The sequence below is a fragment of the Tympanuchus pallidicinctus genome, unplaced genomic scaffold (genome assembly GCF_026119805.1).
Source record: "Tympanuchus pallidicinctus isolate F22 unplaced genomic scaffold, pur_lepc_1.0 scaffold17, whole genome shotgun sequence".
Taxonomy (NCBI): domain Eukaryota; kingdom Metazoa; phylum Chordata; class Aves; order Galliformes; family Phasianidae; genus Tympanuchus; species Tympanuchus pallidicinctus.
The window spans coordinates 6919287-6945003 of record NW_026294690.1 but is presented as its reverse complement, the minus strand read 5'-3'; the positions used below and the strand labels follow the sequence as shown (position 1 = coordinate 6945003).

At 35.9% G+C, this 25717-nt stretch overlaps 1 protein-coding gene across 7 annotated transcripts in view; it reads right to left on the bottom strand.

The window, feature by feature from the left end:
- Nucleotides 1-25717, bottom strand: part of CACNA1D (calcium voltage-gated channel subunit alpha1 D) — a 166388-nt gene that overhangs the window by 17212 nt on the left and 123459 nt on the right. For 3 of the 7 annotated variants that reach the window (XM_052678858.1, XM_052678857.1, XM_052678859.1), the window contains exons 30-40: nucleotides 21148-21231; nucleotides 20739-20822; nucleotides 12142-12180; nucleotides 11584-11712; nucleotides 10791-10856; nucleotides 9744-9835; nucleotides 8089-8248; nucleotides 6940-7067; nucleotides 6717-6813; nucleotides 5528-5630; nucleotides 4385-4486 (exon numbers count right to left, since the gene is read on the bottom strand). In XM_052678858.1, coding sequence (XP_052534818.1) covers nucleotides 4385-4486; nucleotides 5528-5630; nucleotides 6717-6813; nucleotides 6940-7067; nucleotides 8089-8248; nucleotides 9744-9835; nucleotides 10791-10856; nucleotides 11584-11712; nucleotides 12142-12180; nucleotides 20739-20822; nucleotides 21148-21231 — 1084 coding nt within the window. The remainder of the gene's footprint in view (nucleotides 1-4384; nucleotides 4487-5527; nucleotides 5631-6716; nucleotides 6814-6939; nucleotides 7068-8088; nucleotides 8249-9743; nucleotides 9836-10790; nucleotides 10857-11583; nucleotides 11713-12141; nucleotides 12181-20738; nucleotides 20823-21147; nucleotides 21232-25717) is intronic. The other 4 variants (XM_052678862.1, XM_052678861.1, XM_052678860.1 and 1 more) reach the window with 3 other exon arrangements.

Below are 25717 nucleotides of genomic sequence, written 5' to 3'. Positions count from 1 at the left end.
AGGAAGCCCCTGGCAGGGCCCACATCCTGACAGTAAGTCCCAGTCACCCCACTCACCACACAAGGGTGCTTACATACTTTGGGATCTGGGTTACGCTGTCATGACTTGCTTGGTTGCACACAGGAAATCTAATGTGCTCATACATATTTTAACATATCTTTGTTAGAAGAAAAATCTTATTACTTTTTTTTTTTTTTTCAAGTTTTATCTCAATTGTTTTTTCTCTCTAATGAAGATTTAGTACAGACCTGAGAGGTATCTTCATTTGCTTTGTTTGCCTTTATTTCTTACCTATGAACACATCTTGTTAAGCAAGATTTTCCCCTCTCAAATGATTTTTTTAAAGTGACTGACATTTACTGTAACATCATACATTAGTGTTTGAATAAAACATTCTCGTGTTTTAGCTTTATCAATAATCTGTCCCAATATATCTCACTAATAATTATTAACAGTATTTTTACCTGTATTATCACAGTTTTCACTAATTTAAACATTATTAACTTTCTACTTTTTATGACCTGCTTTCAAGTAACTAAAAGGATGGGCGAAATCCAATTTGTATGTAAAACTGCTAAAACTTATTTGTGCCTCTGTGACAAAGTGAATCCTCAGCATTCAAAACAAGCTCCCTCCAGAGTTCTCTGGATATATTTCACTAGAATTTATGATGTATGCTATATGCATGTGACAAAGCTTTAATTTGAGGAAAATTGCACCAGGGATGTATTCTCCCAACGTTTTATTTTTTAAAGGTATCACAGCAAAACAAATTATAGTAATTGTCTTGAAATGTCTTGGGCTGGAAGACCAGCCTGTCACGGGAAATGTCTTTGCACATTAGTGTGTCTATTCTGCCAAATACAGATATCTCTTCAAGAGCTGCCTACAGTTCCCTTCCTTCCAGTGGGAAGTAAGGACTCCACAGCTCACAAGAAAAGCTCCCCAGTGTCTCGATTCAGTCTCAACAGTAGAAAAGCTTTTTTACTGACTCCCCAAATCTAAATCTAATTTTTAATCTTTTGTGTGAGCATTTGTTTTGATGCTCATCTGTGATGTCTGTTGGAGGCTTCTCTGGAGCCTAGTGGTCTTTTGTATTCAGAAGAGGTCTTTTATAAAGTATCTGATCTAAACTTGCCTTCCTTAGCTTAGCTGAATCCATTCATTTCTGCAATGCATCCTTGGTCAAATTTCCCCAGATGAGCCTTTCCCCATTCTTTGTGTTATTTTGTTTCAACTATTTGAACAGAACTCTTTGAGGAAGTGATATAGCAAATGGCTCCTAGAAAGAACACGCACATAGAAGTGACAGACTCAATAAAACATACACTACCACAGGTTGCACTTAGAGCATGTCTCAAGACAGGCTATGATTACTGACTGTACCTGAGACAACCATACCTCCAAAGTCTCAGTATGCACAAATGAAGGGCCCTATTAATTGCTGTGGACACACACCAATTTTTTTAATAAACATATTAGTTGAATGCATTACCAGTTTCCTGAATCGTGCATGCCAAAGTCTGTATGTACAAACAAGATGCATGTGTACTTCACAGGCACAGTCAGTTGTATTGCAGACACGTGCACACAAGAACTGAAGCTTGGCCAAGGGGAGCCATCCTTGACACACAGAGCCAGATATGGACAGAGAGGGAGGCAGCTAAGCGTAACTGACCACAGTATCAACAGATCTATAGCTACAATTGGGGACAGCAAAAGGAATCATTTCAGTAGGAAATTATTGCGGGCAAAAAGTATTAGGCAGGATTAAATGGGCTTGCAGGTGGAGACTGGGGAATTTAAAGAATAGAAAGCAGGTGAATCTTTAGCGGGTGGTATGTCTGTCTCATACTCCGTAGTCTCCTAAATACATTTATACATTCAGGCTTTTGATTTTCATTCTATGTTCTTGCAAAGCAGCTTCAGTTTTCCTGAAAATCTGTTGCTAACTCATAACAGTTTAATTAAATTATATTAATGAGTTATTCAGCCAGTACCAGCACTTAGCTGGTTACCCATTTCTGGTGCATCTATTTATAATTAAGCAAAAAAAAAAAAAAAAAAAAAAGATTATTTGTGGGTTGCTTTCATTCTGCTCTGCAAATAGTTGATCTGTTCTCTTTGTGTTCAGGAGGCATGATCACAGGCACATAAAGGATCTAGCACTCAGTAATACCAGCAAAAATAGTATTTGAGAAAAATATCATGAACAGCCCAATACTTGTAAGTAGATGCGATTCTAGCACAGTGAATTTGGATGCTTTGTTGATTTGTATTGGAAACCTGTCTCTTGGCAGACTGTCATTTATCAGCTGTCACTGGTGTTGCTGTCATATGCAATTTTTCTACCGAATATTAAGCTTTGATAAAAACATTTTTTTTCTGTATACTAAGCTATTTTACACTCCTATGGCATATGAATGTAAAATAGCTGTATTCCTCTTTGTGTGTGTGTGTGTAGATAGGTTATGCCATTTTCAATTATTGTGTAAGTCTTAGTGCAGAGAAATGAAGTCAAAATGAAATTGAAAATTGGTGAATCTTAAGGACTTTGATGGTTGGACTAGATGTTCTTAGTGGTCTTTTCCAACCTTAATGATTCTACAACTTCCCAAAATGTCCTTGTTTATACTGTAGAAGCCGTACAGGTTTTTATCATGCAGTCTGTGACCTAGATTTTCTGCCTTCTACCTACACTGAAGAGCTAAATTTGTGGAAGGAATATTAGCAACGGATTTTAGTATAGCTGAAAGTTAATATACAGCTTATATTCAGCAATGAGATGAAACTGAAGTTAACAGTGAGTTGCTGTGTGAGATTAGTTCTGGGAATGTGATCTTTAAAGATTCTTTATCAGATTGGTTTAGGCAGGCACAGCTCGCTATTCTGAAGCATGCATCTCTATTTCAATAAAAAATGTAGGGGAATAAAGTTGGCAAGAGGCAACACCAATTCCATGCCACCACCCTAAAACAGAATTGCTTCAGAATATTCGGAAAGACTCATAGTTGAAAGGAACAGAGGCTGCAGAAAAAGCTCAAGCACATAGTTACAACAATAACAAAGCAATTCATCTATGCCATGCAAGCAACTAGGTGTAAAGCCGAAAACAACAGAGTAGAACACAAAAAAATTGTTTTAAATGTGCAGTATCAGTTCCCCTTTGGATCGTCAAATTTGCTAGATCTTTGTCTTCATCCCCACTACCAGCTGGCAGCCACCACACCAGTAGCACGTGGCTCCCTGCAGCGACCAAGCTAATGCTGCTTCTGGGGTCATGCTGAACAGCGGGGCAGCCAGCATGCTCCCCCTCCCCTAGAGACTGAGAGTGTCACCTTCAGAAAGGGATCAGCCTCCACCACCATCGGGCCTGGATCTTGAGTCTGCTTCCAAACCTGAGTCTGATCAGTCTTGAAAGCTGCTGTAACACTATAAAAGTACAATAAACTACAAAAAATACCAGGTGATTACAGTGGATTGGTATACTGGATGTCCAGATACATCTATCCTGCGTATGAATGGACAGTGCAACAGATCCTGCACCTTTAAAACTTGAAAAAGCAAGTATAATGTCACCTAAATCTATATTATAGCATATTGGTAAAAATGTATATATTGAAAAACTCTAAATATATATATTGCAATATATATATTTAAAACAAATATAACAAATATTTGATGTCATCTCACTGCACGTAGAAACAATATACGTGCCTCATACCTCTTGTAAACACATTGGTATGATCATTTAGATATTTTTTACATGGGCCATATTCATACCTCAGTCATACTGGCCTAAATCTGAACCAGTTCCATTATGTGTTGGCTGTGGAACTGCTCTGGTTTAAGCTAATGTAACTGAGATAATTTAGCCTCGTGCTTTATCAGTTCAGCAGAAAAAATATTTTTAGTCTTGCAATTAAAATTTTTTTAGTTTCCTCCCAGAAGTATTCAACACATACAAGGACATCAGCTAAAATGCAGTGTACATTGTCAAGTTTAATCAGTAAAAAATACATATTATTTTGCTGAATGCATTGAAATAAAACTTACTTTAGGTTATTCCACTGAATGACTTGAAATTAAGACTAAATTTAGGTCTAATTAGATTGGGTTTTTTTGTTTTTTTGTTCTTTTGTCAAGCAAGAAAATAAACATTAAATATATTTTCCTCTTTCTTTTGATCTAAGGAAGTTGTATTAATTTGTCCTACATTTTTTATCTAACGTAACAGGATATAGCAGTCTGTATTATTTTGCTATTATTGTTTGTTGTCCTTTAATGACATTATCAAGTTTTACTGATTTTATTTCTTTAATTCCTACCAATCTACAAAAGCCAAAAAGAAAAAAGAGCATATAGCAAAATTTATCACACTGACCGCCAGCCGGAGGGACAACTTGGTCGAGTAATTTCATGCTAGTTTTCTTCCATATTTTCTTTATAACTGCTCTAAGTTCTTCATTTGCTTGCTCTAGGTTACCTGTGGCAACAAAATAGAGACATAGAGGATGGCAATTATATTTAAATTAGCTGCAATTAATGATCCTTTGGATATTAATTAGCTGTATCTGTATAAAGACTGATAAAGACTGCGAGCAGCAGCCTAAGCTCCATGGAGTAGCAGATAGGAACACTACAATAATTAAAGAGAAGAAAAGGTGTAAGAGGATGAACTTCTAAGGGTCAACAGATCGACTCTGTAGATTTACTCTGGCTCTACTCTGTCACTCCTTAATATTTCTGCATAAATTGTGCAGCACATGACAACTCTGCAAGCCTCACCTTTCCTTATCCAAAGCTGAGCTTTTTTTTTTTTTTTTTTTGGGGGGGGGGTCTATTCACAGTAATTTCTCAACTTTGCAGGCTTGCAGGTTCAGCTGAGCATCTTTTGCAGTGCTATTCTTAGCCACAGTGTTGCTTGAGGAGGCTTAATTTGTGTACTGTTGGCAATGGAACTCAAATTCTACTGAGAACAGCAGAAGACATGAAACAGGAAGAAATGAAAGTAAAATAATGACAAAATATATAAAATGAAAGGCAAAATTCCCTTGAACATAACATACTTTCAGGGCTTTTCCCTCTGATGCAAATTACAGAAACCCATTCAGCCCCATCATAACGAGTCTCCACCAACCTGGGGATGCCACCTTCAAGGCTGCAAAAGCCACAGTTGCACTAATGTGGGATCCAAGGTATTAAGTTAAAGAGCACTGAAGAGGAAGCATCTTGGTTGAGTAGAAAGGGGAACTCATTCATTCTTAGCAGTACAACTCCTGTTACATAACTGCTACTTGTTTTTAAATGACCAAGTAAAAGCATGCCATAATTTCTAAGACTGCTTAGGCTTTGGCCTCTCTTTATTTTCTAACAAATCATTCTCAGCAAAACAGAATAAAAACCAAAGCAAACCCACTGAGACTTAAGGAGCCTTACTTATGTTCAACAAAAGTAATAATTTCTTGTTTTTCCTCATTGCACTTTCTGACAAGTGCAATAAGGGCTTGGCAGATAGGAACCTTACCTTCTGTTTTTATCTTTAGAGCAGTCCTAACCAAAGCAAACAAAGTAGCATTGAACATGACGGTTCCATCACTATTTAGTGGCATATTCATGGCTACTAACCTCTGTGAAGGAGAAAAAACACTTTGTTAGAAAAAAAGAAAAAATACCTTCTGTAACTTTCACTTCTGAAAAGTGAATCAAAACAGAATCAAATAACACCACTGAGAGTCACAACATTATGGAACTCTTCAAAAAACACTGAGCCTTCTATCCCAGCTGTCTGTGATAAACACCACTATCACCTATTTCTGATACCAGTGACTTGGATGCTTCTACCAAAGCTAGAACACCCAATAGTTTTCATGGGTTTTGGCACTTCTTTTGACCCTAGTGTTTCATATACCAGCTTGGCTATTCATAATACAATAATACAATAATACAAATACAGTAAATTCAAAGCACAGTGCTGTTGTGAGGATCCTTTAAGGTGCAATCTGATTCCTATTGAAACTGCTAAAACTAGAACACCCGTAGTTTTGAATTCCTTAAATAATATAATAAAGCAACTTCGAGTAGCTTTTCAACTTCTATATTAAAATGCAATTGTCATACAAATTACACATTGTGCCTAACAAATTTTACTTTATTTTAAATTTCTGTTAATTTTCAGTTTTCTCACTCATTTCTGCATATTATTTGGATATTATTCATTTCTGCAAGGCTTATCATCATGCCTTCTCTTCCCTTCAATGTCAATTCTATGTTTCATGTGAAGCCAAATGTTCCATGAATGCACCTGGACAAATACTTTATGAAAACTAAATTGTGAACTAAAGTAAAGTACCACTTTCTACCTCGGATCTAAAAGAAACTGGGTCACCATCAATGTTGGGCTGAATTAGTTCATATATATCACAATAATCAGACTATATATCACAAGATCAGACTAATGACAAACATACAGACCAACTCCTTTTCTTTCGGTGCTCTGTCAAGAATTTTATGTTGGCAATAAATTCAAATGATTACAATGACAGAAATGACACTGGTATCACTGGTTTAAGTCAAGCCTGCAGAAAACCGGGAAAACTAGAGTGGAGATCTTGTGAATAAACAGAATTACTGTACAGACACAAGTGTTTGGTAGAGTTGAACAAATGAATGTTTAAACAGTGAAAGAAACCTACAAAGAAAAAAGCAGAACCTACCTTGCAGGCCACTCGGTGAGGGCATAATTTGCCAAAACCAAGTGGTGGCTGAATGCGTCTCAGTAACGTAACCACATCAAGATGCTTTATCCTTCCCCTAGAACCAACACACATCAATTACCAAATATACATACGTTCTCAAAGTATATACTGTGCTCTGCTTTCAAGCAGAGCATTCTTATTTTTAACAGATAAGTTCTACCAGATAAATGGTTTAACTTACTTTGCTTCAGGATCATATTCTGACCATATCCTTTTGAACTCATCCAAATGATGAGGACCCAGAATGGACCAGTCACGTGTCAAATAGTCAAAGTTATCCATAATGACAGCCACAAATAAGTTTATTATCTAAAAAGCAATTAAGAACACATGTCTACATTTAATTTTTTGAAGCGCAAATATTTTCAATAAATAACTGTGTAAGGTAGGAGGTGCAGAATTCAAGCAGTTAAATAAATTTATCTTACAAATAATGATTTTTGGCAAATACCACTAAATATCACAGAAAATGCTTGCTGAAAATTTAACTGCCCAATTGGAACTCTATCATGCAACCAGATGAGAAGAGTATGATTCTGCTGTGTAGTACTCAATCTTTGACATAGGCTGCTTAATGCTTTTGTTTCTCTTCCTTGAATGGCCAGACCAAAGAATATAACATTTGAGTGACACATTGCATATTTGTATTCATACGATTCAGTGACACGCCAGTGAGATTTCTGCATATGTTTCATTAACATAAGAGATGACACTGAACAGTTATGTTTACAGTGGTTCAGGAGTCTGTTCAATCAATCTCCTTTTGCCAGGAGAACAGAACTGTGAACATAACAAATCAACCAGCCAAGGCACCTGCAATGGGGAAAAACGTATTTCAGAGACTACTGTAGAACAAATAATTAATTATGCCATGGATTAGGAAGAAAGTTTATAGTTTAAATCTTGTGCAACAGTTGGAACACACCTGTAGAGACACATACAAATTCTGTGAAGTTTAAATAATACTGATATAGCATTCCTAAGTCAAATGAACTGCAGTTTCATTACTAATAACATTAATGGCATTACCGAAAACAGACATGACATAATAGCTGATGAAAAGATGATCACCTTAGCTTTCAAATGTGCAAGCAACCACTTCTGGCTTACAGGGAGGCCTGAGGTCACAAGGATATTTTGTACATGAGAATTTGCTGGTGTGCAGCATAGGATACAAGATCTAGGGGCATGTATGAAAAATAAATCCTTGCAAAAAAAATATTTTAGATATGGGATTCTACATCGTTCTCTGACTTCACTGCTGTTTTACTTCAGAAGAAATTCAAGAAGTCAAAACTTATTTCTGATAATAATCACCAGCTGAACTCACCAAAAATGCACAAAGCATATAAAAACTGATAAAGTAAATGATGGCAAAATTGCTTCCACACGTGTATTCTTCCCCTGGATTATAATCAGATTCAGGATCACAGCGTTTTCCAGGCAAACATGCCAGCATGATTTCCTGCCAAGCTTCTCCAGTTGCACACCTTTATAAAATCACAAAGAGAAATGAAGTATTAATTGATCACATGAACTAAAGATGTATTAAGTTGTTTAGTTCCAACAAAATGCCTGGAGATGTACATGTAGAAATGTGAAAACAGATCATAAATACCTCAGAGTAGGAACTAATTAAAAATTATAGGATAGACTTCAAAAATGAGAAGCTTAGACCTAACAGAGCACACTCAAGCACCAGAAAGGCTTGCATGTGACAATTTTGCACCCCAAGCCGTGATTTACAAGTTAAATAGCTATTGCAGGGCAGCTGCTGTGCACAAAAGTATAAATCCGTCTATAAAGCACTGATCTTCATTGTGATATGCATACGGAGAACTCCTTCCTCTTATCCCACACATTAATTCAGTTTTGTCTGAGACCTACAGTGAGTGTGGAAGAAATGTCACATCATTTTGGTCGAGTCAGGTAACGTGCAAAGCAGAAGGCTTGAATGAAACCAAGCAGTGACAGAGCTGTGTGGTGGAATACAGGTGCCCTCTTTCTCCTTTTCCCTGTTCTCCTGGCATCCACCTTATAAATTCAGAATGATCCAAACAAACGGATCACAGAACTCTGTCCACTGGTCTATCTCCAGTACAATCAGACCTGCTTAGCACTATTAGCTGTACTACTTCTGTGCTCCACGTTATGACATGCTGATATATCTACTTATTAGGACATGGCTTTGATATCTCTGTTAGCTCTGATTTATGTCTGTTATCTCTTGATCTTCTTGTCAAATTTGTCTGCTGTAAAAGAGAACCTTCTTTTTAGAACAGGGTAGAAAATGCAGGAGCCAAGTAGAGATACAGACTCACAGGCACCAGAGTCACAAGATCAAGATCAACACCTCTAGAGGCATGCCTGATCCACATCATTTCCTCCACTTGCTCCAGGGCATTTTCAGAACTCCCAACACAGGTTTGTTCTGCTCTTAACCTCTCTAGTGATGGAGATTCCATAATTCCCCAGGATCACCTATATCAAGAATTTATCTGTACCGTCAGAACTTTTCACCTACTGCTTATCTGATGCCTCCTTCTGCAAATTACACCCACCACTCACCATCTCTCCATAAAATGTAAAGAACAGTTTATTTTTTTCATCTTTGCAACAGCCTTTCATTTTTTCTTTTCAAACTGTCTAGCTTGATTGGCCTTCCTAAGAATAAAACAAGAGCAAAGTCATTTTTCCTTTTCCCAACACCTGCACAGTGCCATCAGGACTGACTCTATTCAGGCTCCACTGGAAGACAACTCCTCCATGAATGAGCTGTTTCACAAGAGCTGTAATGACTTCAGGCCTATAGCACCTGATCAGAATCCAGTGGATGATCAGCATACAGTTGCAGACAGTATGTGCTGACGGAATTGTTTCTAACTTAGAAACACATTTAGAGCAAATCCACAGAACAAGTTCTATAGACATTTTTCCTGGACCACCAAAATGTGATGCACCAAGTGTGAGTTCAGGTTTACTCACCTGAAGAGAAGCAGCACAGCTTGGGGGAAAGTTTGAAAATTGTTGTTTCTGTTTATTTGATTGTTGTCTCTCATGGCCACTTTTCCAAACACCTACAGAAAAACAAGATTTTACTTTCATCTTAATGGCCCATACTCTCAGAAACTGTGGTCCCTATAGTCTAGACCAGCTTCAGTACATATGTAAAACACACATGTACTTTTTCTAATGTACTTATATTTTTCCTGATAATGTAGACGTAGTAAATAATCCATCCATAAAAGATAATTCTTAATTTTAATTTGGCATCATTATATCATTATCACATCCATATTTCCTCTTGTATTGTAGATGACTATGTATTTGCTTTGATTTGGCACCTATAGTCCTTTGATGGGATTGAAACCCCATTACAATAGGTACTGTGCAAACTTGTTGTAAGAAATGACTGCTGTCCTGAAAATCTTGAATCTAGGTAGACAGATGTAAAGATGGAAGTCAAAGAATGGAGTCTGAGCACCTTGTCCCAGCCAGAGGTGAAAATGTTCTCCAAAATTAAACTGTAATTCCTTGGTCAAAAAAAAGCACTCTTTCTCTCCAAAATAATTAATTGAAATCCTCTTGCAGTACAGTGGAAGTCATTATTTAATTAGGAGAGATTAATGTTGCTGTGCTCTGCATACATGCAGGTCCCTTGGTTTGGGAACCTTACCACTTTGGGATCAAAATAAAATCTTTTTTATTGTAATGCCTTACTCCAAAAGCAAACCTACACTAAAAAGCCATGTATTTTTTTCATGAATTTATGCATAGCAATAAGCTACACAGTAAATGAAAGAGGAAGGTCACCTCTCAGCAAAACAAGATACTATAAGCACACACCCAGCTCTTCTATCTTTTTTGGACTGCCGAAATCACAGTCAACAAAAGATGTCTACATTAATTTAAAAGCTCTGTCAAATAAATAGCACCACTGTCAAGAGAACATTTCAGAAAGCACCCTGGTAAATAGGCCTCGGGGTAGCCAGCACTGTGCTTTTGTTGAGTGCTAAAAACACCTAAAATTACCTGCATTCCAATGACAGCATAGATGAAGAACAGCATAGCTATCAGAAGAGCAACATAAGGCAGAGCCTAGAAAAGGGACAGGTGAATTGTATTTTAATAATATCACACCATAATTTCCATTTCAATTCACAAAAATAATTTCTCTGTACACCACAGGCTCTTCCAACGTTCTTCTTCCTAGGTGCATGCTTGAAATGTTACCGTCTCTTAATAATCTGTCATATGCAATGAATATGAGCTTTGTTGTATTTTAAATTCCTTCTGTCAGTAATCCAGGGGAAAAACCCAACTTCAGCAGTTTTAAATTTTATTTACATTACTGATTCTGCCAGCATCCCATTGAATTACATTAACTTCGTGTTCATCACAGTTTTCAGGGGCAAGGTTTGAAATATCTATGTATGAAATCAGTTCTTTCTAAAAAAAAATTAAATTCCTCTTTTTTAGTCACCTAATAAAATGTGTGAAAGTATAAGATCAGTGTGCATCAAATCAAATAATCCTTTAATTTCACAAAAAAATTCCTTTTTAAGGCATATCTAATGCTTTCTATGAAATACTATAGAAATCTCACTGTGGCAGCAAACCTTTATGACAGTGAATGATCCTTGGACTCACAGAAGGAAGCAGAAGGTGAAGTTTCTGGTAGCATTAATATGTAAACGTATTTCTTTGTGCAGTCATGGACAGAACGAATTTCAAAAGAAATGTTATTTGCACTCCTCAATGTATCTCATCATAAAAACTGGTCTACAAAATGGTTATAAAGCAAATGTAAATAAATTTTGCTAACCTGAAATGACTTAATAAATGTCCACAATAAAGTTCTGATTCCTTCTCCTCTGCTAAGCAGCTTCACCAACCTCATCACTCGGAAAAGACGGAAAAAAGTGATGGAGATTCTCGCGCTGTCTTCGGAGTTCTGAAGAGTATCATGAAGAAGTCAAACCAAATACAAACACAGACATGCAACACTTTCAGAAAAACAACATCAAATGCAGAGGTGGAAGAGGTAAGATTGGAAAATGTATCTTGAGGGCCTTTTCACCTTGATAAGAATGATATGAAAGGAAAAGTTACATGAAGTTACATGCTAAAAACACAGGACCTGTAGAAATGCTTCACACATCACATGCATTTCCAAGTTTTCTGGTTTGTTAATAGGGATCATATTGGGTTTGATTGTAGTAGACTTCAATAATACACTGACAATGAATGTAAACCACTGCATACACCTTTGTAATAGGACAGTCATGAAAAATACAGAAAAAATTGGTGGAAAATAGAGACATGGTAAAAAGAATAAACTCAAGTAGAGGTAAAACCACTGGGGTCACTTTACTAATCTTACCCCAGACTCATCAGTTGTGACTGTTTCAGTTGGCTTTGGCTTTAAAAAATTAAGAACATTAAATATTAAAATCAAGTAAGAGATCAAAAAAGCAGCTTCACCATAAACAGAAGGACATTTTTCATTTCTAAATGTAAATGAACATCTTTCAACTCTATATTCTTCCATAACAGAACAATAATGCCTTCAGTAAAATCTTCAATTTAGCATTTTACATTGACAGGCTCATGCTAAATCTGCTACTTTAAGACATGTTTAAGAGAGTCAATATGAACTGAATACAAAATTTAAAACTGTCCCCACGTAAGCCAAACAAATTAGCCCTCAGTTTCCGCAGGTTGTGTAAAAATGTAGCAGTAAGCCTTAAATACAACTCAAAACCAAAGCTTTGGGGTCAAATCAGCTTTTCAAGTTCTCTGCTGTGCTTTTTTTGAAAGTTAATTTTCCATCGCTGGAATCTAACCATATTCAATGAATTGGGTTTTATATCAAATCAGGAGTTCCTTCAAAGCAAAGTTCACCAATTAATGAGTTACAGACAGGAGAGAGGCACGTCAACTTCTTGATCAGAGCCAAAACTTCTCTTTTTATAATGTTTCTGACAGTCTTTGGAGAAACTGCCCCAGTACCCTACATGGCCAGACACTGAAGTAAAGCAGCTAGAAAAGCTTCGTGGGCCAAGTGTCCATGCTTGTTTGTGCACTGACACTCATTGCAGCTTCTTTCAGACCGAATGGAAAAGTCTTCAAAACTTCACAGCACTAGAATGAATGAATTCCTGGAGGTTAGATCCAAGTGATGGGACTTTCTCTCTTGCCCCAAAAGTACATCTTTTCAAAGTGACATTTTTCAACAACTGAGGTTTACATGTAGCGGCAGTAACCACGATGCCTTCTCAGTGCTGCTTCCAACGCACTGCACATGCATCGAGAACACTCCCAATGCCTCTGAGTTAAATCTCAAGCCTTGCTATTAGCTGGAGTGAGATCCAGGGGGAGAAAGGAAACAGAAAGGAGATGATTCTTCTGAAAATACAGGCAGTATACACACAAGTGTATGCCTCTTTGCCCAGAGAAACTGCAGATGCCCCATCCCTGGAGGCATTCAAGGCCACTCTGGGTGCAGCCCTGAGCAGCCTGATCCAGCCCTGAGCAGCAGGGACGTTGGATCTGGATGGGTTCATGGTTCCTTCCAACCCAAGTCATTCTGTGATAGTTTAAAAAAAAAGCCCTAAGAATTGGTAGTACTCTACTGAAGCCAAATCATTAGTGATACATATTAAAAGACTAATTGCTGTATCTTTTTTTTTTTTTTGTTCAACTACAGGCAATACATATTAAAACATTATCATTCTGCCAGAATTTCAGCATTTTCTGAAACAGTTTTAAAACTGTTTTAGGGATCAACACTAAAACAATGCATGAATGTTAACGAAAGCCCAAATCTCATCGTTACACTTCAGTGAGGAGAGAATTTGTAAAATCAGTGATCACCTCTAAGCTTTGTAAACCTTTCTATAAGCAGCGACAAAATGCTAACAATGAAAGAGTTGCTGCATTAGAAATTCCCTGCATATTTCAGCAATTTTAAATAAAATCATCAAAATTGAAATTCATGAGTAATAATCACAAACATCACAAATGCCAAAATATCACAGAATGCTTAAACAACCTCACAAAGCTGTCTACCTATACCAATCACAAGCCTGTACTAGGGTTCACATTGCTACTGACTTCTGGTGCAGAAATAATTTCTTCATCTGAAACTTTTAAATAAAAAGGGTTTCATTATAACTTCTGCACCTGACATTTCATCTTAACTGCTGCTGGCTGACTCGTGCTGAGGTATACAGCCTTTATTGGCAATCAAATTAATTTGCATGCATTATTTTGTGTTATCAAAAATTAAATAAAGTGTTTCACAGAAAAAAAAAGCAGATTAAATTATTGTACCTTCAGAAGCTTGCACTAAAATAATGAAATAAAATGCTGGATTTTGCATTTGGGTGCATTTCCAACCAGCTTTTATAGGAGAAGAATTGGGCTCCAAATAAATTAGGAGAAGTATTGCCATGCATAATGAGATATATAACAACATGATAAGAAGACATTAATCCTACAGAATTTATGTAGTTTCTTTAAAAAAAAAAAAAAAAACAACTGAAAATCATTGTTAAGATCTCTTGATTTTGTTTTGAAATAAATTCACAAAAGAAAGAATCTGTTAAAAAAAAAAAAAAAAAAACCTTTTTCTGTGTATTACTCATTTAATATGTACTTAATAACCAGTTTTTAAAATGCAGACAAAGATCACATTACCAAAACTGTATGAAAACTGCGTTACCAAAGGTAAGCAGGAACAACAAATTTAACAGTCCTTTATTTATCTTGTTGACAGAAGGAAATTGAATATATCTGTGTACATTTCTATTCCTATTCCTCTGCTTCTTTGGCCTATGCATTCCTGACAGCCTGAAGCAATGGCTGACCCGCTGCTGTTGGCCACTGCTCGGCTGTCATACAAAGTGGCAAGAGCAGGCCAGGAAAAACCTTTTTCAACAAAAGGTAAATTGTGCAAAAATGCTGGAAAGGGGATAGATGTAGGAAACCAAGAATAAAAACATACTCCTGGTCCCTGAGGAGTTTCTTCTACTGGAGATGAGAACATTCAACTTGTGCCCATTACTGGCCAAGCGTCCTGGGTAGTGACATTTTAAAGTGAGTGCATCTGATTTCTTATCCCCTCTGGGATTTCCCTCTGATATTACAGCAGCTTGGCTCATAATAAAAAGTTCAACTGATTTAATAAAGTGATAAAGCAGAAAGAAAACAGTATTTGTATTTATTTGTAAAGGAAATGTTCATCTGAGAGTTAAGATTTGGGTGTGTGTATTTGGCATCAATTACACTAAGATCTTGGAAACTAAAATTAACACAATTTGCAGTAATAGACACATTGACAACAAAGACTGTCTGCTTCCTACAGATGAGGAAAAGACAAACCTAAACACACAATCCTATTCACAATTTCAGTAATATTACTTGACACGTACACACACAAGTAGGTGGCACATTATTTTTATGTAGAAGTATTAGAACTGAACAGAGAGAACAGAGACTAGCATAATTATTGTCTATGCTGTCAGCCATGTGCCAACTGCACTGAGACTACTTCAGCAAAGCACCTCATCTTTATGTGCTTTTACATCGATTCTTAAATACTTCAAATAGGCCATTAATCAGTCATGTGTATACACATATATACACACACACATATATCTTAGTTGAAGATATATGAAGATACAGCATTTTTCTTCTCCAGACAATGCTCACCCTCAAAAAAGACTAACCAGTGATAAACCAAAAGATGAAAATGTTTGCAGCCTGCTAACCTCACATTTACTGCTGCTTATTAAAAATCTGGCACATTTCCTAAAAAGTAACTCATCTTTCTACTCTTCATATTGCAACTATATTTCCATATAACCATCCTAGCCTTGGAAAAGCCTCAGTGTAAAATCTGTGACTGATGTGAAACTGATTGCGTCATGCATTGGAAGCAAACCGTAGTTCTGTGTTTAAGAAAAAAAAAAATAAACAAGGTGCAAAACAGTGAATATTAGTACACAATTTTGATCAAATGCCTCTTGTTCCTTATTGTGCAAAAGTGTACTAGAGTATGCTAAACAAATTTACACATATTGATGATGCAATCATGATTGCAACTACTGCAGGAAACATCCAAATGGCAAATATGTGTGTTGACATCAACATACACAGGAAAGCATTCAGGTTGCCAAAATATCTTTAGAAACATGTAAAATATGTGTGCACATGTGTATAAACAGGATCCATTCAGACAGTCATTACTAGGAATCAAATTTGCTATTAAGTAATTTTCTTCACAGCCTTAGTGCTTGGTAAATTCCCTGTTGAATCAAATGCTCATACACATCAGTTAGTAAAAATTTGGAATCAACGTGACTCAAAGTAGATTAAAAAGTATGCGTCATCCTTTGTTAAAGATATTAAATTCATAACTAACATCCATTGCTGACATAGGATATTATTCTCATGGCTGTCTAATAAATATCCCATGGCACAGTATTTAAATTATCAGTATTAATACATCTTTATGGAAGCAACTTTGAAATTTACTTCTACTTCCAAATTAAATGCAACACAGAGTAGGTTACACATCACTTGATGCTAATTAAAGCAAACCCCTTAGGTTTAAAGAGATTTATTTACAAAAACCTAAAAAATATTTCCACTGTATTAAACAAATATAAATTACTTCTTATTAATTAACAGCAAAGCACAAGATCTGAAGTATGATACTGATGGATAAAGTGGGATTCAAACTGAGCCTGCAGTGCTTTTGTTCAAACTTGGATTCCAGAACATCTTAGGGAAGTGGATATAAATTATGAAGGAGTAAGCACCAGCCATCTCAGCTCTACTAGCAGCCTAACAAAGTGACCCACCATCTGCAAGCCAGTGCTATGCACTGCACAGTGCTAAAATGATGATAACAGGTTGGTTCCTTCCTGCCAAATGACAAAATATCCAATTCAAGTTCTGTGACAGACTTTTTGATCATATTGCTGTTAACCGCTGTTAGTTGTTAACTGTAGAGTAAGCACTGAATGAGGCTCACATGTTTACAAGGCTGAGCTCAAAACGACTAGATTTTCCTGAGTGGATCAGGAAGAAGATAGCAGTGCTCTCACGTTGAGCAAAGAATCTGAATTTTATTCATGCATAATATTATTCCCCAATTGGTTGCACAGATGAATGGTAAAGTGAACTCCCCGCTCCTTTCATGACATTTTGGCAGCACATGAATGGTAAAGGAAAAGAAAATTTTAAAAATGTGAATTAAAACCTCTATATTTACTACTTTATTTCAATGTGATCATGCCTCTAAGTCATCCAGTACTGGTCATCCAAATGGTTTCTGAACTACCAAATATGAGCTGCAGATAATTTTGTCACAATCTGGTCTGGTTGAAACACGACTGAATTTCAGTAAAGAACTTCATAATTAATTCCAAATTTATTTCCATTTCTCTCTCATGTTCTTGAGTATCTTCAACTGCAAGAGAGGACTGGCCACTTACTGTGTGTCACAACCACCACTTTTTCTTTTTTGTTTCTAATTTGAAGGGAACCATTTTTATGACCACACAAGATCACGTGTGTCACGTGAAACTTCTAAAAATAATAGGTTACAAAAAAGCCAAAGTAATTACATAGGTTTTAGTAGTGTTTTTAAATTTTGTATTGCTATGCCATATATACACGTTTACTTAAATATACTTGCCTCTAAAAATTTCTAAAAATAAAATGAACATGAAAACCAATTAGGGTCAAAAAAGAACTGTTTAAACAAAGAGATATTAAATGACAGAGTCAAAAGAAAAATCATAGAAAATAAATGTAGCCAAAATATATGTTGCTCTGAGGTGGTTCCTTTTTGGAACTGGTCACTGATCCAGACCTTGAGGATGCTGAGTAATCCTGTAAATTGCTGAACATGTTAAATACACTGATTTTCGTGGGCACTGAGAATATTCAAAGCTCAGTAATTTCCTGGTTAGTGTTTGCATGGGACTGGATCAGAAGAATCAGCCTCAAGGCATCATATATTTAAAAAATAAAAATAAAAAATAGGAACAACAAAACAAGGCGGAGACATTTAATTTCCAAAATTGAATACCAAAATCAAGGTAATATACAGAAGTTCTACCCACTGACTTGAAAACCTCAGGTTAGATATAAACATATTAAAAATTGCTGGCCTTTGGAATTAGTCTAAATGTACACAGCCAAAATGTTGGAACAAAGTCAATTTGATTCCACCACATGACAAAATAATATATTCATCCCTAAAAGAATATTTAATCCATCTTGAGTCTTTCTATACTTTAGGTACTTTCAACTCCTCATTTACACTGATCAACTAAGAGGGTTGCACTCATCCAATTGCTACTGCAGTGCAATCTGTTTTCACATCAGTGCTAGCAGTCAGCACGAGCAGACCACTCATTCAAACAAGGCTGAGCTCCCTCAAAGTATTGCCTATACTTGGAATAGTCATAAGTGCCATTCCATCAGTACTTGCATTATCATTGAAAACAAAGTCCTGTGCACATCCTAGCAGAGCTGTGGATTTCCCAGGATCACTGTTAGTGGGTGGAATGGTTCATTTCTGAAGAAAATACTAAGAAAATCATTCTAAAATACTGAATTTGGATTATACAGATTTACCCAAAACTAATGAAGTAGGAAAAAATGAATAGAATAAAAACAATAAAGTCATAAAAACTTTCAAAATGTCCACTGCACTCATGTTGAAAATGGGAAATCAAGCCCAGAAATATATCGAAATTGAAATACATTCATCAGTTGCACAAACAAAGCATAAAAAAGTGAAAGACCAGAAACAGACAACACTTAGTACACAAATAGCCTGCTGAGCAGTACTGGGAGACATGAAAGATGAGCCTTTTCTTTACTAAGCATAGCATGAAAAACTAAGAAATGCAGTGCCAGTTCTTGCTGTGGTGTGTGCTGTAGCTGAAGATCAATACGTGATCTCCACTGAGAGCTCAGCAGTGATTAGTTATAAGCAATGCTGCCAAATTAACACTGTCCATGCAGTGCCAAACACAGGGCTAAACACAGGGGCATCACCTCTAATTGCAAAAGTACACACAAACTATTTTTCAGTGGCTGCACAGTTAAGTACATTTTGCAGATGTTAGGGAAAGCTACTTTAAATTAATAGCATTTTTATGTCCCACATATTATACTTATGTCAGTAGTACTATGAATTGAGATAGCAGGCCATATGCAATTACTTCAGCTCAAAGTCTAAATTCAAACGTTTCTGGAAAAAATAAATCCAAGTCAGCTTTTAAAAATCTGAGCCATGAGCTGCAATTCTACTTAGAAATGTCTCTGGGACAACACCATTCTGTGCTATTGGACTCTCACTGACAGCACAGGTTCCTTCAGTCCACAGATACAAGAAAAAAATACACATGGCACCTATTTCCTCTTTGAATACTTATCAGCTAAATTAAAACTTGTGTTTTATAGTTGTATAATGCTGTTGATTAATGTTAGAGTTTTTTAAAAAATTTGTTCAGGATACTCAATACATAGGGCTTAATACCTACTGGACAATGGCCCCCACTGAGGCTGTGAGTATATCAAAATTTTTCTGCCCTTCTTCTCTACAATATTAGATAGAGATATTGCTAATTATGTTATATGGGAAATTATATTATGTGCAAGTTATTAGAGATATTCACTTAAGAGCATTAATAGAAACTTCAAAGTTTTTTGAAAGATTTTACATACTTCTTACTTAATTTAATGCCCCCACTGAAAAATAAAAAAATCTCTAGCACGTAGGTTACTAAACCTATGTTAAGAGAAAAGGAAACTTAGGAGCCAGCTTATAAACTGAGGCTGATGTAGAGAAATATGCAATCTTCGATTAATATCAAGAAACTATTTAAATTTATGGCTTTCTCTGATCAATCTGTTCTTTGACACACGGGAATAAGTGAATGCTGCACCCTCATAGGCATTTGAGGATAATTTCATTCTGAGAATGAGGAGCAGAGAGGATCTGCAGCACATGGACTACATTAACTGCACCTGATGAGTGTGTGCTCAGTAAGTATTTTCAGCTGCTGAGTTGGATCCAAGTCTCACCATCTATGGTCTCCCTATGTGAGTTCATAACAAGTGCTAGAAAGAAGAGGCACTTTCCTCTGAAAACTCAACTACAGAAACATGTAAATATGGAGACCATTGCTCCAGAACAGCTTAGTGGTTTTTGTTTTTTTTTTATGTTTCAAATATCTTTTTTCTTTTTTACAGCTTTCCTTGTTAAAATCAGCAACTCATACAGAATGTAGGCAAAAATCAACATTTCCCTATATTTCTGTTAAAATACCTATACTTACAATGGCCTTCAATCAAAACTCTGTTAAAAAGAGAGAGTTTTCAAAGTATCTTAGAAGTAATTTGGATTTCAAAGCATTTGCTGTAGTATTGGAAAAAAAATAAAATAAAAAAACCCTTTATTTTCCATCTCTTGGAAGTCTTTACCTACTCTTTTTACTTTTTTCCCACTACCTCTTAAGATACAAATGATAAAGCCACTTTACAAGGCCAAACCTCACATGGAATAAACAGTTACTTGTTAAACTGAGACATTAAAGCAACGTATAGATGCTTGAATTATCTCAGTCAAACTACACAAGAAAACTACTGGCTTCAAATGAAATAGTAGTAAAGGCTTAATTGCTTTTCTATAAATAACATGTTTTAAAATATTTTCTGAACATATATGGGAAAACATCACTCTACGCCTCATTATACTGCGTACATGTTCAGTTGTACAGCCTTATAGTTCTACAATAACAGCTTGTATAAACATGTTTGTCAATATTTTGGTCTTCAATTCCAGGATAAAACATATTTTTGTGAAAAAGGATTTGGGAGTATAAAAGTCACATTTCCTGTATTTCTTGAGGACAGCAATTACTTTTTAGTGCATGAACAGTTGCTACTTACATTAACTTCTGTTATAGCAATATCAACGACGCTACCAACAACAATTAAGGCATCAAAAGTGTTCCATGCATCAGTGAAATAGTGCTGTTAGGACAAGCATTCAGCAGAAAGAGAGCAAGAGAAAAACACAAACAGAAAAAGAGAAGAAAAGGACAGTGTTATAACACAGAAACACTCTAGGCTTCTCTGATGTACCACTATACAATCTTTCCCTTTTCTTAGCTAAAAAAAATTGGTAGAAAAAAAAGGCTATTTATTTCCCATATCAACATAATTGACCTATAACTGGTCTGTATTCAAACTTTAGAAACATCAGATCAAAATCTGTGACTTGTCCAGATGATGGAAATAGTGGGGAGACAGAGAAAGAGAAGTAGGGACCGGGGAAAGTAAGCTGGGGTATACTCACATCAGCTTCACTGAGAACGACGTCTACTATGCTGCCAATAACGATGAGGGAGTCAAACGTATTCCAGGCATCACTAAAATAGCCCTGAACAGAGCAGGCAGGGTGCAAACGTTTGTGATTACACATGAAATGTCAAATATTTGCATACTTCTGTTTAGTTTTGCATAAACAGAAATCAGTTAAACAAAACCCGTGGTCTAATGAGAAAACAAAACAAAACAAACAATATTGCCTACTGAAGGAAAAGCAACACATGTGCACGTGTGTGGGTGTGTGTATATATATATATATATACGAACACATTTTTAATATATATACATGTACAGACACACACACACGCGCTACACATGCATAACACACCATCGTATAAGCACAACTTTGGCAAGCAAGCCATCAACCAAATCTCATTTGGGATTCAACAGCAAGGCTGAAGAAGCCTAATATATATAAAATAAAATACATGACAGTACACCTTCAATAAGAATTCTACAGGACCAGGCCCATTGAGAACTCCCTAGCAATAATGACTTTGTGATAGCCCTATCTAAGCAACTAGTAGAAAATATTTTAAGTGTCATCCCTGGTTATTAATGCATAATCATCCTTCAAGTAAAACTGTGCATAACTAAATTTTCTATTCATAAATAAGTTTTTATAGAGGAACCCTAACAAGTTGGACAGGTTGTTACAAATTCACTGTCATTAATCACTTAGTCACTCTTCTGACATTTTATGCCTTGAAATATATTCTTCTATGTATATGTTAGTAGCTCACTGCTGCAAAACATTATCAACCAATATGAACTCCAATTTACTGGAATCAAAACTCCACGTTTGAGCAAAAAGATATTTAAGAAGAAACCTTGAGCTGGGTTTCAGGATTAATCTGTCATTGGGAACGAGATGCATTACAGTGTTAAAAGTAATTCTATGGATACAAGACATGTAGGTTTCAGATGAGTTTTCCATAATCATAACAGAAATTCCAAATTGCAAATGTTACTAAAATCATCTTTTCTTCTCATTCTGATAGTGATTTATAAGCCCACAATGGCTAAGGCTTGATATTGCAAAGGCTGCAATGTACACATGGTACATGTGCATTCTGCTTTCCAGATAATTCATTTAAAAATAGTAACTTAATTGCCATTGCAGTGCTACATAATTGATTTAGGAAGAGGTTGAAAATAAGTATGGTGACCTTACCTGATGTCTAGTTTCATTTTTTACTGCATTACTTACTACAAAATAATGTTTTAGTTGAGTAGTTAGTTGTTACATGGCTTTAGCACAGAAAAACAAAGTTAGCTGGATTTTTAATCTTTTCAACATTTTAAACTGTCAGAATTTCTAGCAAGTATTAAGATTAAAAGTTACACCTGACTGCATAATGATTCAAAAAATCTAATGTGAAGATCTGCTCTTGGAGACTATGAAAGAGCTGCTGCAGAGTAAGACAGTTCTACAGAGTATTTGATGAAAGCAAGCACTAATCTTATGTTCCTAATGCTACTCTCTACTACTGTACTTGTTAATACTACTCTATTTGAAATTTTAGCTCTTTATAAAGAGAATTGCTATAATTATTCCCTTATTTAAGGAAAGTAAGAGGAATATCACTGCAACCCTTTGCACCACATGCCTTCCCTCTCTGACTTCAATAATAAATTCCAGTCTTGAGGCAAAAAAACCCATCTTCATGGATTATGCCTTCTGAATAAACACATCCACTTTGGAGAGTTCCTCTACAACTCCCTACCACTCCTCCTTCGCCACTTCAGTCCACCAAAATCATTCCTAATGTCTTGTTAAAGTTCACGTTCAACCACCTCAACAGTACCAATTTATAATCCTGAAGAGATTAGGAGAGACCAGCTAATGAAGGAAAGAATGGAAGCTGTTCTCTCATGGTATTTTTCCTGCTCATTTGTATTCCTTACTTATCTCATTTAAAATACATATCATGCTTGTTATTCGTGTAATTACTTCTGTAAGAAACTACTGGTAAACAGCCAAACAATCATCAGTGCAATCCCAAGGTGCGCTATCCATCTTCCTCTACAACACCAGCAACCAAAAAAAGGTCCTTCAACTATTGAAAAAGTGACTTTACTAGACATGCTACAATATAAAGCACTTAAATAACAAATTCACATTTTTTATTCAATACAGCTAAAATATTTTAAACATTTATTTCATGAAACCTTTTCCATCAGTATAGACAAATATTGTTCAAAGTAATATGTAAAGCAAAAGCATACAAACAAAAAACTAAGAGAAAATAAAGATGGTTTTGGAAAAGGGAGGAATGGACAAGTCACAGCAAATAAACATCATGCAAATAAGTTGTTTTCACCACTGCAATAACCCAAAATCAGTTCACTTACTAGCCATCTTTCCTTTTTTCTTACAAAAATCTGATGTAAAATGAAAATCATTACAAATTTAAGTAACGGCTGGCTATCATGAAGCTATACATAGAGTGTGTGTTGATGCATTGTTTTAGATTTCATTGACATATTTTGTTTCACAATGTACTGACCAGATTCTAGCATATGTGGAGAACAACATGAAGAAAAATATGCCTGCTTGTTTACCTTACACTTTGAAAAAGTATTCATTGAGAAATGCTAAAGGATAAGTGACAAATTCTAGGGAATACGTAGGCATAGAGAATTAATACAAAAAACAGGTTTCTGTTGAGCAACTACATAAATATTTTAGTCATTACAGCACTCTTTTAAGAAGTTCAGGGACTCTTTCTGTAAAGTTCTCTGTGTTCCAATTTCCCAGTCAGCAAGCGTGCCAGACACTCAGTATCACCTTTACCATCTATTATTTATCCAAATTTCATATATTTCAGAGCCAGAAGGCAGTCTGCAGTACCTCGGTTTTACACAACACAATCACCACAGTAGGAGTATCAATTATTTATAATTGCACTAAGTTTGCATGAACAGCAAAAGCAAAGCTTACACTTTTTACAAGATTTTTGTCAGTGTTATTAAGGGGACACTGTCAAGCAGATTAGATAATAACTAACATGTTCTTATCTTTCTTATATTTACACACTGAGTAACTGGAGCAACTTTGAAATTATTTCTACAGTGCATCAAAGTAGTAAATAACGTTGTCCACTCTGTCAGAGTAGACAAAGGAACCCAATGGTGAAGTAAACGCAGAGGAAGTGAACCAGTTTTTTCCCAAAAATCCTAAAGGAAAATTATAGGCTTGGTTTCAGATCGTTCTGACCATTAAAACATTTTAACATTAGTTAAAACAATTCATTGTTGTTTAAAGTATGTATCTAGATTAAAGTTTAGATTCTTTTTAAGACTGTTAACTCATTTTAAGTTATTAATGAACTGTGAGGTAGATGTTGCCAGTCAGTGTTTAGGTATAAATTATTTGATTTTAAAAGTCACAATCTTAAAAGAAAAATATCAGGAACAACCTTAAAAATATGTCATCTCCTTCCTTCTGTGCTAATTAGTCTCTGAAAAGTGATTAATATCATGGATTTTTAACCTCATCCTGCTAATTAACAAATTTAAGGTCTTCTATGAGGGAATGAAATTCAGGAAATGTCTTTCCTTCAAACTCTCAGTTTTCAGATCCAGGGAGCTGTTACAGTAAAAGCATCCAATCAGACAGAAAGCACATTGCAACAGTTAGAATCCAAACTGTACCGAATTTTAGAGACCACTGTTAAGACACCGCATTCAATGAGTGGGAAGTTCATAATACAGATGAAGAACTGTGATTTATACACCCATGATCAGACCAATCGATTTGGCATTAGCTGCTATTTCTGACTAAAGGCGCAGGTTCACGAGGAACCACACAAGGATTCACAATCTTCATTCTAAGAGCAGATGACAAAACGCAGCAAAGTCTTCTGAAATGCCAGTGTGAAACAGTGATATACAACAGGAAATACAAACCAGGAAATGCAATCAGCATACTCTGTGAACCACGTAACTATCCCTCTAGGGCTTCAGATCGTGTTAGTTTTACTGTGATATCCTCGGTGTTTAAATAACACAGATGACAAAAAAATACATATAAATTCACTAGAAATGTGTGACAGTCTAGACAGTGCAGAGAATGACTATGAGAGAGTGAGTAAACTCGCCCAGAACTCCACACTCCATATCTCAACCAGACCTCAAGTGATGTATGATTTGTTTACTTCTATGCAGGCAAAGATAAGCTAACCATAAATCAAGTAACTTGGGTGACACCATACAGCTCATGGCCAAATGATGCTGAATAAACACTCCTGAAGTGCTGGAAAGGAGTTATGCATCTATTGCACACTAGAATCTCGGCTGCCATGGCTATGTTGCTGTAAGTGTCAGAGCTAAATAAGCACAGATAAGATTGTCCTCACAGACTGGAGTCATTCAGTACACTACTTAAATCAAAGGAAGTGCACAGTCTGCATTCAATTTACAGATTAAAATATTCTGATTACTTTAAAAGAAGGGAAGTGCAAGATGAAAAATATATATATATAGCCTCAGATGCTGAGATCAGGAACCTCAAGTGTTTTCAAATTTCACATCTA